The sequence below is a fragment of the Urocitellus parryii genome, chromosome 1 (genome assembly GCF_045843805.1).
Source record: "Urocitellus parryii isolate mUroPar1 chromosome 1, mUroPar1.hap1, whole genome shotgun sequence".
NCBI classification, from domain to species: Eukaryota; Metazoa; Chordata; class Mammalia; order Rodentia; family Sciuridae; genus Urocitellus; species Urocitellus parryii.
The window spans coordinates 165,585,934-165,603,459 of record NC_135531.1 but is presented as its reverse complement, the minus strand read 5'-3'; the positions used below and the strand labels follow the sequence as shown (position 1 = coordinate 165,603,459).

The 17,526-nt window shown below is 45.4% G+C and overlaps 2 protein-coding genes across 18 annotated transcripts in view; both read left to right on the top strand.

Annotated features, from left to right (window-relative positions):
• LOC144256697 (tyrosine-protein phosphatase non-receptor type 4-like) overlaps positions 1 to 17,526 on the top strand; it is an 851,727-nt gene that overhangs the window by 556,103 nt on the left and 278,098 nt on the right. The window lies entirely within an intron of this gene.
• LOC144254634 (voltage-dependent calcium channel gamma-like subunit) overlaps positions 1 to 17,526 on the top strand; it is a 30,002-nt gene that overhangs the window by 10,964 nt on the left and 1,512 nt on the right. Inside the window, exon 1 of one of the 2 annotated variants that reach the window (XM_077798035.1) lies at positions 5,176 to 5,261. The exons of the other annotated variant lie outside the window; for it this stretch is intronic. Coding sequence (XP_077654161.1) covers positions 5,241 to 5,261 — 21 coding nt within the window. The 5' untranslated portion in view covers positions 5,176 to 5,240. Of the gene's footprint in view, positions 1 to 5,175; positions 5,262 to 17,526 lie in introns of those variants that run through there. 2 annotated transcript variants of the gene reach the window in all.

Genomic DNA, 17,526 nt, shown 5'->3' with positions numbered 1-17,526 from the left:
TGAATTACAACTTCAACAGAGAATACTTGGAATGTACATAGTATTTGGGTCAGCTCTTTAAAAGCCCCCTGTTCCTGCTGATGGGCAGAATCCCAGCCCCTGAGAAAGGTGTCCTCTGTGTTTCTCCTTTGCTAGCAAAACAATAAATCTTTTACCTTTTTCTTAAAAACATTTCTTCATTATTGGATTGGCATTGGGGACAAGGACCCGGCTTTCAGCAACAAGTGGGCTGGGTGAGGATGTAGTTCTGTGGTAGACTGTTTGCCCAGCATGTGCAAGGCACTGGGCTCAATCCCTAGCATCACAAAAGTATAATAGAGAGTGACAACTGTATCTGTGTGTGTGGGGGCGGGGGGGGGGGTGCTGGGGCACCATTCTGGCTGGAGAAGTCAAGGAGGACCCTAAAGGGCCCTACAGACACCCAGGGAAAGCCTGGTACACAGAAGCTCTGAGACTGGACAGAGTGTCTTTCCATGGCCTGAAGCAGGCACAGCTGGAGACCAATGGTGGGGACCTATGGACAGAGATGGGGAGGAGTCTGGGCAGAGGCCAGGTCCCTCCCTCCTCTTGGGTCTTGGGAAAGAGAGGAAGAGAAGACACTTGAAGGAATGGTGTTGGTGAGAGTAGACACTGTCACACAGGCACCAGGGTTAGAGACTATGGGGTCTGCAGTGGGCTGAAGCTGAACAGCTGAAGTGGCACAGAGCAGGATGGAGTAAAAGAGGACTGAGAAAGAGGGAGTTGGAAGATGTGGGGCCTGAACTGAAGTGGCCAGAAAGGGAGCAGAAATGGAGGCAGATTTTTACACTCAAACCCAAGCCCTCTATCATTGACAGAGACTTGGGCTTTTTCCTTTTTTGACCCTCATTGGCCAGGATGGTGGTGAGTCCATAGCAACTGATTAATCAATTCATCCACTTGTTCAGCAAATATTTATTAAGCACTTGTTGTATGTCTGGTTCTGTTGTAAGCACCATAGATATATCAGTGAACATGGTAAAGTCTTTGGCCTCTTGGAGCTGTTAAATAAAAATTATAGTTGGGCTGGGGTTGTGGTTCAGCAGTAGAGAACTTGCCTAGCATGTGCAGGGCCCTGGGTTCAATCCTTAGCACCCCATAAAAGTAAATAAATAAAGGTATTGTGTCCAATTAAAAACTAAAAATAAATATTTAAAAAAATAAAAATTATAGAGCTGGGCATAGTGGCATATGCCTATAGTCCCAGCTATTTAGAGGCTGTGGGGAGAGAATTTCTTGAGGCCATGAGTTGGATACCAGTCCAGGGAACATAGCAAGATCCTATATCAAAAATAAATTAATTAGGAGCTGGAGTTGTGGCTCAGTGATAGAGCACTCGCCTAGCACATGTGAAGCACTGGGTTTGATCCTCAGCACCACATAAAAAATAAATAAATAAAATAGAGGTATTGTGTTCACCTACAACAAAAATAATTTTTTAAAATCAATTAATTAATTAGCTAATTAACTGAAATTTACAGAGGGCCCCAATTTAGACTGAGCTCCTGTACTGGGCCCCAACAGACCAGGCTAAAAATCAAAATGGAGTCACTAATGCTAAAGTTCTGTCACTCAGCCAAAACTGAGCAGTTTAATCTGACTTTCCTAGAAATAAGGATTGAGAGAAATGACAGTCAAATTTCCCAAACAGGCCAATTTCGGTTGTTATCATAATGAAGTTCCTCTATCTTAATCCCTTTACATAAAATGTAAGCTGATGTTAACCGACTACTTATTTTTCTATTGTTCCCTGTCTCTGTCCCCACCTGACAGGGAAAGAGCTTTGGACTAACAAATCTGCTTTTGGATTTTTGTTTTTGCTTTCTTCAAGCTGTCTTCTGTCTCTAAACCAACCAACCTCCTCTGCCCAGTTCACTGGAATGCATGTTCCATTTTATGGAATGAAGCGTTGCCCAATTCTAGAATGGAAAATAAAGCCAACTGTTGTACATTTGTTCTGATAGAGCATATGCTATGGAGGCATGGGGGTATGGAGGCAATAAGGGGGAAGGGAAGAGAAGGGAGGGAGCTGTTGCTTTGGTCTTTGGGGTTTTTCTGTCTGTTGAGGTACTGGCGATTGAACCTAGGGATGATTTACCACTGGGCTACACTCCCAACCCTTTTCAAAAAGTTTTTTGAGATATGGTATCACTATATTGTTAAGACTGACCTTGGACCTGTGATCCTCCTTCTATAGAGTAGCTGGGATTACAAGGGTGAGCCACTGCACCTGCCCAGGAGGTCATTTTAGAAGAGATGATCAAGATAGATATCATCTTCTCAGGGAAACCTGAGCTCAGAACTTGGGTGATGAGTCTTAGAGTGAATATCTTATTTTCCTTTTTCTTCTAATGCTGGGGATTGAACCCAGGGCCTGTGCATGCTAGGCAAGTGCTCTGAGCTACACCTCCAGTCCAGATGTGACTATCTTGAGGAAGAACTTTTTAGGCAGAAGGAGCATGTACAAAGGCCCCAAAGTAAGAGACTGCTTATTGACTGACCAATAGATCTAACACTTCTTGATCCACTGAGCAGAATGTATCCCTGCCCTTATCTTGGGAATTCCAAGGAACCTGCCTGAGTCCTTTTCAGAAAAAGGTGGTCAGAGGGTTGGGTGGGGCCATTTCCTGCCTTTCTGTCACTTCTCCTTCCCCAACCTTGGTCAGATTGGAGTTGGGGTAGGATGCTTTGAATTTGTCACATAGTGTGGAGAAAAGGCAGAGAAAGTCAAAAAGTAGGCAGGTTCAATGCTGTCCCAGAGCCCACCATTCACACCTTTGTTTTCTGGCTTTAACTCTTGGGGGCTCACCCTGTCATCCCGCCCCAATCTCTGCCCCTGCCATGGTCTGGCCCCCCTCACACTGAGGCTCCTGCCTGTTGGACATTCCTGAAGTGAGTTACTTGCCTCTCTATCTCACCAAGGGGGAGAGAGTCTGCTGCCTCTCCTAGCTCTGCTGCAAGTACAAGGGTCTTCAGAGCTCAGTACAAACTCAGTCCCTAGCCTTCTTATGGACCTAAAATGATGTGCACTGAGTAGTTACTTCCTCCTTATTATTCCTAAGTCATTTCTGCTTCTCCAACCATCTTGCTGACAAGACAAGTTGCTCCACATTCTACTGATTCAAGACTTTTCTTACTAACAAAGCATAACAGTCAACTTGTCCCTAAACATGCTCGACCACACAAAAATCTTAGAATCCTTGGAGGCGAGGAGGGTGCAGATTGCCCAACCTGACAGCTTTTTCAGATTTTCATTCCAGGCACTGTCTTCCCAATCAGGTGAAGTACTGCAACCTGGAGATCTCTCTCACAGAGCATTCTAGGGTGTTTTAGTCAGCTTTTTCACTGCGGCGACTGAAAGACCCAACCAGAACAACTATAGAGGAGGAAAGGTTTATTTAGAGGCTCACAGTTTCAGAGGTCTCAGTGGTTGGTTCCATTCTTCAGGGCTCAAGTTGAAACAGGACATCATGGTGCAAGAGTGTGGCAGAGAGAAGCAGCTCACATGATGATGAGAAGCAGAGAAAATCCACTCTCCAGATACAAAATATATACCCCATAGCCTCGCCCCCTATGACCCACTTCCTCCAGCCACATCCCACCTGCCTTGAGTTACCACTCAGTTAATTCCATCACTGATTAGGTTAATGATATAACCCAATCACTTCTTCTCCAAACCTTCTTGCATCATCTCACAAGTGCGCTTTAAAGGGGGACAACTCATATGCAAACCATAACAGGGTTTCATGAAGGTCCTCCTTTCCCACATGAGTCCTTCCTACAGAGCCCAGAGCTTTAGAGGTAGGAGCACCTGGATTCTGGGACCCTTGACTAGGGAGAAAGTAGGCAGGGGCCTTGAAAAGAAGGCACCAGATCAGAGAAGGGCTGCTCTGCTTTGCCTTAGCTCTGTGGATCTCAAAGTCTGGCCCCCAAATCAGTAGTATCAGTGTTACCAGGAGTCTCACCCAGACTCAGGGTCAGAAACTCTGAGGGGCCCAGCAATCTGTTTAAACAAGCTCAGGGGGTGACTGCTGATGCAAAATGGTGATAAGAACTGGGAAGGCCATGGGCATTGCTCTCATGTGGCTGGACTCCATGGTTCCTGGACTCCACGGTTCCATCCGTCAATCCCCAGGATTGGGTTACTTAATTTCACCAGTTCTACGGGGCAGTGATATAATCAGATGAACATCTAAGTGAGAGATGCTCAACTGTAACTTCCCCCTTTCTCCCATGGCTCTTTTGGGGTGGGGCTTGGGGCAGATAGTGCCGTCACTTTAAATGTTTCTGGCTAAAGTCACTGAGGAACAGTCTGCCTGCCTGAATAATCCAGAGAATTTAACATACTTCATTTGCTTGGAAGATCTTACTTTACCTTGAGCAGGAACCGCCCCCCCCCCCATCACCACCCATACTTCCCTACAACTGCAGAAGGGGTGGGGGTGCCACTTGGAATTTGCTGCCCTGGGGGTGGGAATGTTTCTGCATATCTGCCTCCTCCTCCCCCTTCCTCTCCTCCTTTCCTTTTTAAATTTTCCAGTGCTGGAGGTAGAACCCAGGGCCTCACACCATGCTAGGCCAGTCTATCACTGGGTCACACCCCCATCGACAATCAGAATCACCCCAGAAGGTTCCACTCCATTCACACCAAGGCCTTGCAAAAGCCCACCCTATCTTATCTTACTTATTAACCAAGGTTCAGTGAAGGAGGCCACCGCCCCCTGATTCTTCCCTCTAAATTCTACTTCCTTCCCTAGAAGCTGGATTGGGCCAGCTGGGGTCAGAACAAATTCTTCGGATCTTTCCCTTGCTGCCATCGAGGAAACTGCGCCCCAGGCGAAACCATTCTCCCAAGTTCGGGGGCGAAGGAGTGCCTCTGGGCTCTGAAGTCAGACGGCTGAGTCAGCCTCTCCCAGGTGCCCGAACCTCCTTCTAGGAACTCAGGGGATCGCCACCCTAGAGTCCAGGGTCCTCTCCTCCGCTTCCCGGGGGCTCCTCCGGGCTTCCCCAGCTGACTCAGCTTAACCTGAGCGGCTCAGGGAGGCGGAGCCCGCCCTGTTAATTACGACAGGCCCCGCCCCCGCCCGCCCCGCCTCGCCTCGCCTAGCAAGGGTAGAGAGCTCGGCTCCGCAGAGGCAGCAGCAGCCTAGCGGCTGGAAGGAGCGAAGTGACTGCGCGCGGCTGGAAGGAGCGAAGTGACTGGGGGCGGCTGGCTGCGCATCATGACTGCCATCGTCGTGCAGGTACCCGGAGCACCGCCAGCGGGGGGTGCTGCCCGCCGCGTGGGGAGGGGGGAGGAAGAGGAAGGGAGTTCGCACCCACAGCGAGTTCCAGCCCGGCTCGGGGCTGCGGGGGCCTGCCGTGCCCACTCCCTGTTGCAGACCTAACAGGTCCCCAGGAGAGTCCCCGGGAAGCTTACCTGGAGCGTCTATCCCGCAACGGTGCTCTCGTGGAGCGGGCTCCCCAGGCCTCTGCTCGCGGTCCCGAGGCTCCCAAACTCGTCTAGGGAGGATTTTCCGCTTCTTTTCGGGGTCACCAGCGATCTGTCGGTTAGGTTCACCAGAGGGCTCTCTCCTTCTTAAAAACAAAACAAAACAAAAAAAAAACGAGGCGAGGAGAATGGACAGAATCGAGTTGCAGAGTGGAGCTTGCCTTATGTAAGGGAGGGTAAGTTTCTTGGGAAGTTAGAACTTTCTGGAGCTAGAAAGACGACCTTGGTCCCGCGGTGGGTGCTGGTGGCGAGGTGAACTCACTGGGGACCAGACACCTCCGAGAAAAGGCTCCAGCGAAGGGACCGGTCTACTTCTGAAGACATGATTTCTCCTTGGAGTGGTGCAAGGTGTTTGTATTGGCTGAGAACCTACATATTCTACCCCCTCCAAAGGGAATTCTGCGCGCGGAGCCCTACAGAGCGAGCTTCCTTACATCCAACCCTGATGGTTAGAGCCCAATCAATTTACATGCTGAGATCCTCATAACACGGTTAATGTTACTCTTCCGTTTATTTATTTTATTTATTTAGAGTTGGAGGTCTCTCTATGTTGCCCAGGCAGATCTGGAACTTGTAGGCTCAAGTGGTCCTGTCTTAGTGCCTCTCCCTCCAGTAGCTGGTTTGCAGGTGTGGTCCCAGGGGGCATTTGGCCCTCCTCATTTTGTAGATGGGATAACCAAGGCTCAGAAGTAAATTGCCCAGAGCGGCTGGCCAGAATCAACATTCAAACTCGGGGCTTCCCGCTTCCAAATACTATTCCACCTCTCTGTCTTTCTCCAACAGGAGACCCATAACCCCTGCTTCTGGAGTAGGGCAGGGAATTCACTGCTATCAATTCCTCCTCTTGGTTTTGGTAAATGCCCTGAATTATCTCCAGTGATAGGCTTTGGGAGGAAGGAGACAGCTGGTGAGAAGGGTGGGACCAGGTAAACCCCTCAAGGAGTTTATCATCCAGCTGAGGAGAGAGACTTGTAAACAAGGAATCGTACCGGGAAGTGAGAGCTAAATTAGGAGGTACGCAAGCTTTGGGCAAGGTTAGTTGGCAGAGGAGGAGGAGGACTTTTTCTGTGGGGCTGAAGAAGGAAGAAAGACTGAGCCAGGTGAGGAGACAGAGCTAATATAGAGAAGGAGGAGAAGGGAAATGTGGGGAGGAGGGGCAGGCAGGGCATGCAGTCAAGCCACGGGGCCCTACTCTGAGCTGGGGGAGGCCACAGGCTCCCAGAGGGAAAGGAGTTGTAGGCTGACCTGGTAGTTGTCCCTGACACTTAGGAGCTCTTACTTGGCCCGTAACTTCATCTCCACAACCACTCTGTGAGGTATGAACTATTACCTTTGTGTATAGGTGAGAAAGAGAGAAAAAGAAAGGGGTTTTAAATAACCTAGCTTAAAAATCTAGGCCTGGTCATACAGGCCTGGGGGACAGAGCGGGTGGCATGCTGGGGCTGAAAGGAATAGAGGCAGACTGACACATTAGCAGGTGTGCAAGAAATTTCAGGTTGTTGTTGTTGGTGATGGCCTGACTCAGGCCTGTGCACAGTGGGTGTTGAGGGGCAGCAGATATAATAGTTGTGTTAGGGTGTGGGTAATATGTGGAAAGAGTCCAAGGTGTCTTTGGGGGTGCTATTGGTTGAGGGAGGCCGATGAGGCCCTGGATTACAGAAGAGGGCAGGACCATGGCATTATACTCAGTCAATAAGTCTTTATTCTACAGGTCACTAGAAATTATTCAAGGTCACAGATGAAAAAGGGAAACATGTTTTGTTTTGTTTTTTTAAGCAGAAGTCAAAAGCCCTGAGATTTAAGTGATTGCCAGAAGGCACAGAGCTGGGGCTGTCAGGTAGGGGGTAGGACTCTACTGCCCTCTTTTCCACTTTACTACCCCTCCATTGAGCTGCTGTTGCCAGCTTGCCCTTCAAGAAAGGATTTCAGGGCCTGGATCCTTGAAAACTGGCAGAGGTGACAGCAACACAGGGGTGAGGTGCCAAGTGTTTTGGAACAAAGACTCCAATGTGCGTTATTGTTAGGAATATTATGAATCACTCCCCAAAATGGAGAGCTGCCCATTTGCCATGCATCTTTATATACATGATCTCATTTCATCCTTGGGAGCCCCCACCCCAGGGATGGAATGCAGGGACTTGCACATGCTGTGCAAGTGTTCCACCACTGAGCTACAGCCCCAGCCCCATCCTTGGGATTTTTAATGGTCAGAGTTTAAATGAAGCCCTGCTTTGAGGCAGGAGGAAGGAAAGATGAAATGAGATCAGTTGTCCTCTCTCCAGATCCCAGTGTGATGACTTAGGGCCTGGAGATTAAAGTCCAGTCTAGGCCCAGGACAGGTGGGGCTGAGGAGGAGACAGGACGTGCCTGTTTTCTAGACCCATGTCTCGGGTCAAAGGCTTCTGGATCCTGTGGTCATATGACTTGTTCCATGCATCCAGGGCTCTTCCATCCTCTGACTATATTAATCTTTAGGAATTTTATAATCTTGCCAAGTGGCTTCACAGCCATTGCTGACCTGCAGGTGTCACCAACTTCATTTATTTATTTATTTATTTAAAGAGAGAGGGAGAGAGAGAGAATTTTTAATATTTATTTATTTATTTTAGTTCTCGGCGGACACAACATCTTTGTTGGTATGTGGTGCTGAGGATCAAACCCGGGCCGCATGCATGCCAGGCGAGCGCACTACCGCTTGAGCCACATCCCCAGCCCGTCACCAACTTCATTTAATAGATAAGAAAACAAGAGCCAATTGAGGTTAAGAAACTGTCCGAGTACAAGTGCCTCTACTGGTTTGTGGTATAGACATAGAGGCACAAATTTCAGAGTTTTCTTTGGTAAATTGTTTCTTACCAGTAGATCTACTTTTATTCCCTAATAAAGTTCAGTGCAGATTCCTTGACTCTCAGTGTCTCAAGCAGATAGTTAAAGTGAGGAAGGGGACCCAGCACCCTGCCTGGAGCCTCTCAAGGAAGCCAGGGGACATGGATTGATAACCACAGTGCACATTCCTGCCTGGGTGCTCTCTGCAGCACCTTGGGATCTCAGTGAAGGTGCTGGTCCTAGTTTTGGTGTGGCCTTTTGAGTATCCCTCTGTACTCAAATCTTCTTCCTAACCAGTAATACCAAGGCTTCAGCATGAAGGCCCAAGTCAGTATCTATTGCTGAATGTATTCTACCTCCTGCACGCTGTGCAACTGTCTGAGCAACTGTAATATGCATTATTGTGATGTGAGTGAGTGATGCTGGGCACGTCACCTGCCTTCTGCGTGTAGCTTTCTATAGTACCATCCTCCCAGGTGTAAGAAGAAATAGGATGCTACTTAGGCAGCAGGGCTGAATGCACACTGCATCCCTATTCGTGTCACTGGGGTGGAAATGAGAGTTGCCTCCTGTGTCTGAATCACATTAACAGACAGCTTGGGAGAGTTTTGGCCAGTCTCCCAGGAACAAGACTTTGCATTATATCCTACACTTGTCGCACTTACCTCATGGTATTGGCCTAGGTCTCACTGCACATGGCGTAAGGCACACCCATTGTCCTCTTTCTCCATTCTCCTGGTTTTCTAACTGTGACCATCATGTGTGAGCTATCTGTTTTGCTTACCTCCCAAACTGGGGTGTAGCCTGCTTCTAATACACACTATAAAGGGGGTGATTTACTGTATGACTGGGCAGATGACTCTTTTTAAAGGTGCTTTGGATAGAAGTGACAGTGGTTGCAAACCTGACTGTTTATCCCACGGCTCTTCCTCAAGTATCTACTGAATACAGAGGTCAACACTGTGTCAGGTACTGGGCACATGGCAGTATCTTGATGTAGGGACCCTGCCCTCCTGGAGGTCACAGTGTCCAATTGAGACAGACAGTAATGTGTAACTACAAACCACCATGGGAATGGGGAAGAAAACAAACAGGGTGCCTGGCAGAGAATGCCAGGAAAGGACCTACTTGGGGTTGGGTGGGGTGAAAGTCCTCCCTGGGGAGGTGACTTTAAATAGATCTGCAGCTCTATGGAGAAACAGTCATCCTGAAGGGGCAAGGGAGCTGCAGGGAGCCTGTTGGGCAGAGGGGGCAGGAGTTCCCAGATAAGAAAGTTCTAGGCATGGAAATAGGACTGCCATGGTGCCTGTGCAAGGCAGTGAGGGAGAGCCAACTGGGAAATGGAGTCAGAGAGGGAGGCAGGCAGGTCTTGCAAGGCTGGGGGGCTATGCTAAGGAGTTTTACTCTCTGTAATAGTTCTGTCTTTTGCCTTGTGGGTCAGTGGTTGGGAGTGGTGGCTCAGGTGGCAACTCAGGACTATGAGACACCTCACTGGACACCTAGCTCACTTGCCAGGAGGCTGAGGAGGTGAGGCATGCACTTTTCCAAGGCCGAGACTGCCGCAAACTGCCCGGCCCCGGGCCGGCTGAGTCCCGCTCCTGCTGCCGAGCACTGCCTGCGGCACCCCTGCTGAGCGATCCCCTGCTGAGCTGTCAGTGCACGCGGGCTTGCAATCTTGCAACCCGGTTGGGCACAAAAACACAAGCCAGTCAAACTGAGACAAAGTTTTATTTAGAGAGAGGACGTGTGCGTCCCCTAACAGGTGGGTCCGCCACGTGTGTGTTCTACCTGAGCCGGGGGGTTTCCCCTTCCCCCGGAACACCCTCCTACCATCCTTTCCCAACCAATGGGAACTCTCCCATTACAAGAGTGACATGAGTAACCTGAGTCCTGAAAATGGGCCCAGCTAGACAGCATGAGTCCAATTACCATATGAATGTGAATTGCTGGCTGGCAATCATAAAATCCAAAGGTGCCTGTATCAATATTTTTGCTGTGGCTCCTAACATCTGCCCCCTTCTGTTTAAATAAACAACAGGCAAATGTGGCTAGGGATCGTGCCTGTTAGGTATGTCCAATTCACATATGGTTCTTACCCGTCATGGGAAAACTGACCTTATTGCGTCAGTCTCCTGGCTTAGGTTGATACCACTGTAACCGAATCATACCCGTCACTGACTACCGGTCCAGTATATAGCCATACCTGTGTAATAGGCCTATGCACCAGTGGGGGGGTGAGGTTCTTGCCTCACCTCTGTTGGCCCCCAAATTTAACCTTGGTGCCAGTGGGGGGGTGAGGTTCTTGCCTCACCTCTGTTGGCACCCAAAATCAGACCATCACTAGCAGAAGGGAGAAAGACGCAGAATTGCCACGACACCAAGCCAATTGACGGCTCCTTTGGAAACACTGGTGACACATCGGCTAAGATATAGCACTACCAGTTCGCTGTATCAACAAATAGAGCACAATGCATACAGGTGAGTTGTGTAAGCAGTTCAAAGTGGAGGAGTCTATCAATATGTCCATTTCCTCCCAAGGTAAATTAAGTCCTTGATTGAGCAGTTCAAATTGGAGGAGTCTATCAATATGTCCATTTCCTCCCAAAGTAAATTAAGTCCTTGATTGAGCAGTCTTATTGAGTTATTTTGATTGATGTATCAATTTATACAGTTTATAGTGATAGCTATCATAAAAGTTGTAGTTTGGTCTTAGTCTTCACCGGCACTGGGATGGAGATGGGAATTATGGCCATGTTGCTAAAGAGACATTATCCTGAACAGAATTATGAAATATAATGAAAAGGAAAGGTGAAAGTAAACAAACATATCTGTTAACCACCTTTAAAAACAAAATTTAATAACAGCTGTTTACCTAAAGTAAATTAAACCATATAAGTCACGTGACTAAATTTTTTTTTTGAATACTTGTATCTATATATACATGAGCGCTCCTTATAAATGAAATATGGACATACACACATACAGACATACAACACAAAACAGCATACATAACATAGAACATATAAGACAATAGTAAATAAAGGCCTTGTAGCTATAGCTAGGTGAAATCTCCATTGCAATGTTTAAAAACTTTACAGTTAAAAAAAAATAAATAAATAAAACACAGTCAAAAAAAAAAATAAAACTGATCAGAAAAACATTAACCTAGGTTTGTATGAGCTTAAAAAATAAGGTAAAATAAAATAAAATAAAATAGAACTTTATGATGTGGGAAAAATGTAAATAATAAAATAGATATTGAAAAAGGCACCGTGGTAAATCACTGTCGCAGATGCAAGAATAGCCAGGCTGGAACTCTGGATATCAGCTGTTATGGATTTGAGTCAAATCATCTTCTTTTTCTGTAGAAATTGTTTTAGTTAATCTCTCTGGAATCCAAATTGGTTGCTGTTCCTCCTGTGGAAAAACACAGACGGAGCCCCGACTCCAGACTATTACTGGGTCCGGACCTTTCCATTGTCCTGTTAGAATATCTTTCCAAAGTACCTTAGGCTTATGTACATTTTTCGGATACATATGTCTTTCCGAAGCACTAAGTCCTGATGAATCCAAATTTAGAAAGTTTAGAGTAAAAAGGGTTATTTTAAGTTTATCTTTGGGGGATATATACCCCTTACTAATTCCCTCCCTTTGCTTTAATAAGTACATTTTTATAGTTTGATGAGCTCTTTCAACTATGCCTTGTCCCTGTGGGTTGTATGGGATTCCTGTTATATGAGTAATGCCAAATGATGAGCAAAATTGTTTAAAAGACTTGGAGATGTAACCAGGACCGTTATCGGTTTTTAACTGTTTAGGAACACCCACAGTGGCAAAATTTTGTAAGCAATGAGCTATAACATCTTTAGTTTTTTCTCTGGGATGAAGGGAGCCCATCAAAAATCCAGAAGAAGTATCAACTGTAACATGTAAATATTTTAATTTTCCAAATTCTGGCAAGTGTGTGACGTCCATCTGCCAAATATGGTTAGGTATCAGTCCTCTAGGATTGACTCCAAGATTAACTTGTGGCAAAAATGTCACACAATTTTGACATTGTTTTATTATATGTCTGGCTTGTTCTTTAGTTATTTTAAAACGTTTTTGTAAAGTATTAGCATTGACATGGAACCTTTTATGAAAATTTATAGCTTCTTCTATTGTGGAGAAAATATGTATGTCATGTGTAGATTTATCTGCTAGTTCATTACCCAAACTAAGGGCTCCAGGCAATCCTGTATGTGCTCTGATATGTCCTATAAAGAATGGATCCTTTCTATCCCAGATTAGACTTTGTATAGCAGAAAACAAAGAGAAAACAGTAGAGGAAGGAGAAATCCTACCAGCATCTTCAAGAGATACGATAGCATTAACTACATACTGACTATCAGAAAATAAATTAAATGTAGAATCTTTGAACATCATAAAAGCTTGCAATACTGCATTGAGCTCTACCTTTTGAGCTGATTGTTTGGGTACTAAAAATGTAAAAGTTTGATCAGGAGTAACTACTGCTGCTGTACCATTATTTGACCCATCAGTGAATATATTTGGAGCATTTATGATAGGGGTTTTTCTTGTCATTTTTGGAAAAACTATAGGATGCTTAGACCAAAAGGACAACAAAGGATTAGATGGCAAGTGATTATCAAATGCAACACTAGATTTACACATGATTATTGCCCAAGTATTTAACTCATTAGCTAACTCATCAATTTGATCCATAGTATATGGAGTAATAATTTTATTGGGAGAAATCCCAAACACTCCTTTTGCTGCTTTTATTCCTTTGAGTATTAATTGCCCTACAGCCTCAGGATATCTAGTAAGAATAGTATTAGGAGAATAAGATAAATGTATCCATAATAATGGACCTTCTTGCCAAAATACCCCTGTAGGAATATTTTTTGTCGGTAATACAATAAATAATAAAGGCAAACTTATATCAATTCTATCCAAATGCATATTTTCCATATATGTTTCAATGATTTTTAATGCCTTTCTAGCTTCAGGCGTTAACATGCGGGGTGAATTTGGATCTGATGGACCTTTTAAAATATCAAATAAAGGTCCTAATTCTCCTGTTGGTATGCCTAGATAAGGCCTTATCCAATTTATATCTCCCAATAACTTTTGAAAGTCATTAAGTGATTTGAGTTGATCTACTCGTATTTGAATTTTTGGTGGACGGACCATGGTTGAGGATAATAGAACTCCTAAATAATTAATTGGAAGATTTAATTGTACTTTATCTATTGCTATCTCTAGATTATAATTTTTTAATAAGTTTGTAAGCGTGGCATAACATTCTAGCAATGTGTTTTTATCTTTATGTGCCATTAACACATCATCCAAATAGTGAAATATCTGTAGTTCAGGGTTTTGATTTCTAAGTGGCTGGATTGCTTTATCAACATAAATTTGGCACAAAGTTGGGCTGTTAGCCATCCCTTGAGGGAGTACTTTCCATTCATATCTCTGATCAGGACCTTCATGATTCAGTGCAGGGATAGTAAATGCAAAATGTGGACTATCCTCGGGGTGAATTGGAATTGAGAAGAAACAATCTTTAATATCTATAGCTAGAACATGCCACGTTTTTGGTAAAGCAGACAGTTGGGGAATCCCTGATTGAGCAGGTCCCATAATAACCATCTCATTATTAATGGCTCTTAAATCTTGTAATAATCTCCATTTACCAGATTTCTTTTTAATAACAAAAATGGGAGTATTATGGGGAGATACGGAAGGTTGTATATGTCCTTCCGCTAATTGCTGTTTGACCAGATCATGGGCTACTTGTATTTTTTCTTTAGTTAGGGGCCACTGAGGAACCCACACTGGTCTTTCTGATTTCCAAGTAATTTTGATTGTCTCAGTGGCCCTTTTTGAAAACCCAATCCATGTTTATCTATCTCTTGATCTACTTGAATTGGTGCTGTTATATCTTGTTCTTGATTTCTTAATCTCTTTTTTTTCTAAAGCCTTGTTTTGCCCTAGTAGTGGGCGCGTTAGGATTGACGTTATTTGTTAATGTCAATCCTAATTGATCTAGGACGTCTCGTCCCCATAAATTTATGGGGAGATGGTCCAATACATATGGCTGTATAGTTCCTTCACATCCTTCAGGATCCCTCCAATCTAATACCATTGCACTTCTATGGGGATTAGTTGCCACTCCTAGGCCTCTAAGCGTTTGGGTCGCTTGCTGTAATGGCCAATGTTTAGGCCATTCCTGGCGAGATATGATGCTGAGGTCAGCGCCTGTGTCCAGCAGTCCATTAAAATCATGCCCTTGAATATTTAATTTTAGCATAGGGCGAGAATCTAAATTTAAAGATAGCATAGCCCAATCTACACCTGTGGAGCCTAATCCCTTGGAACCTCTTTCTACATTACAACTGGAAAATTTATCATGTAGGCTTGGTATTATTAATAACTGTGCTATTCTATCTCCTGATGAAATTACTGATATACCTCTTGGAGAACTAGCTATGATTTTTATTTCACCCTCATAATCGGGATCAATTACCCCAGGACTTATCATAAGTCCTTTAAGTGTAGAAGAACTGCGTCCTAATAATAAGCCTACTGTTCCCTGGGGAAGAGGTCCTTTTATTCCTGTGGGAATGATTTGAACTCCCATCTCTGGAGTTAATACTGCTCTGGCAGAGGCACAGATGTCCAACCCTGCGCTCCCTCTAGTCTGTCTGATGAGGGATCTGATGGATAATGCGTCCTGGGCACCACCTTGATGGTGCTGCTGGGTTCCTCCATTGCCCCGTATATTTGTGGTTTTGGGCCCCGGGGCATTGGGCCCTCCAATTCGTTTTTTGACAACGGGGCCTGATGCCTTTCTCCACGATATCGTGGGTAGACACTTGGTCTTTGTCCATTTTTTGATAACGGAATACCCTCTATGGTGGTTTGAGAATGGCATTCATTAGCCCAATGTCTCCCTCTATGGCATCGTGGGCAAATACCCGGGATTCTACTCTTTTGATACCTAGCTTTGTTAAACCCTCCTCCTATGGGGCAATTTCTTTTAAAATGCCCTTCTTGATTGCAATTATAGCATGTTTTTGGCTTGGTACTTAAAGCCTGTTTTACTTCAGCTGCCATGACTTGTCCTTGTTCATTAATGTCTCTACATAATTTAATATATGTGTTTAAATCTTCCTGTTTCCATGGTCTAATGACCTCTTTGCAGCAACGATTTGCTTGATCATAAGCCAGCTGTTTTATAAATGGCATTGCCTGTTCTGTATTTTCAAATGTCTCAGAGGCTGCTTCAATAAGTCTAGCTACAAAGTCAGCGTAGGGCTCATTAACTCCTTGTATTATCTTAGATAGTTGACCTTGAAAATCCCCTTGTCCCTTTAAAGTTTTCCATGCCTTAATTGCATTTATAGCGATCTGAGCGTATACGCCAGGATCATATCTGAGCTGTTGCATCTGCTCTTGAAATTCCTCTTTTCCCAGTAACATTTTGAGGTCTCGTTCAGGGTAACCTGCTTCTGCATTTCGCCTAGCTGTCTCCTTGCAAAATTCCTCATTGGCAATTTTCCATAATAAATACTGTCCTCTATTTAGCACAGAATTACACACGTTAGCCCAATCTGCTGGTGTTAAGTTCCAGCCGGTAATAGATTCGACCATACTGACTGTGAAGGGAGCGGCCGGGCCGTAGGCTGCTACAGCTTCCTTTAATTGCTTTATTATTTTGAAATCTAAGGCACGGTAAACTCGTTCTTTTTCTTCTCCCTGCTCAACTACAGGGCATGCTAGTTTTTGGGGTCCCGCCTCAGGATTCCGTTCATCATCTATGGAGACAGGTAAAGCTGTTGGTTGAACTATGCCCTCTGGTGGTGGAACGGAGTTAGTAGCAGCCTCCCTATCTGACGACCGTTTTTTCCCTGAGCTTGCCTTGTTCAAATTTTCTTCTATCTGACTAGCTTGAGAGACCTTTTGTTTTGCTTGACCTAATATGTTTTCTGCCATGGCCTGGACCTCTAACAATTTACTTAACAGTTTTTCGGTTTGTTTTTTACTAGATTCTAATCTACTATAAAGGTAACGTAACCCAATAAGATAGGATAGAAGAAAGCCAAAACAGAATGAATCAGAAACGGAGAGGAGGAAAATGATTATGTCAATTTTCTCTCTCTCAGGGCCGAATAACTTCAAACCTTGAGTTAACCATTTATCCCAACTCGTCTGAAAAAATTGTAAGGCTAGAGAGCCTGAAATAAGAGCAGAATAAATCAAAACAGAAATACCCATTCTGTCGCCTTTCCTTAGGGGCGAGCGATATTACTCACCTTTAAATTTTGGGCGTTCCCGGTACAGGGCCACCAAAATGCCGCAAACTGCCCGGCCCCGGGCCGGCTGAGTCCCGCTCCTGCTGCCGAGCACTGCCTGCGGCACCCCTGCTGAGCGATCCCCTGCTGAGCTGTCAGTGCACGCGGGCTTGCAATCTTGCAACCCGGTTGGGCACAAAAACACAAGCCAGTCAAACTGAGACAAAGTTTTATTTAGAGAGAGGCCGTGTGCGTCCCCTAACAGGTGGGTCCGCCACGTGTGTGTTCTACCTGAGCCGGGGGGTTTCCCCTTCCCCCGGAACACCCTCCTACCATCCTTTCCCAACCAATGGGAACTCTCCCATTACAAGAGTGACATGAGTAACCTGAGTCCTGAAAATGGGTCCAGCTAGACAGCATGAGTCCAATTACCATATGAATGTGAATTGCTGGCTGGCAATCATAAAATCCAAAGGTGCCTGTATCAATATTTTTGCTGTGGCTCCTAACACGAGACCAGCAGACAAGAGCTGCAGTGGCCACCCCATGCCTAAAAGCTGCTAGAACAGACGCTGGCCCCCTCTGGGTAGAGTATAGGCTGAGCAAGGTTAAAGGGCAAGGTGCAAACATCTCTTGCAGTAGTCAGGATAGCAAGATAATCACATGCAGGCTGGACCAAACATAGAAAGTGCAGAACCTGGTGGGTAGGGGGGCATGGAATAAAGCTGGATGTATAGTGGGGAGAGAAACCATCTTACCTAATTATGTGCTAATGTCTCTGAGCTTCTCATAACCCTGTAGCCATGACAAGCAGGGCTCTTGTTTTGTGTAGAGACTGGAGCAGATTGCATGCTCAAGGTCCTAGGAGCCAGGCAAGACAGGTTTTCGGAG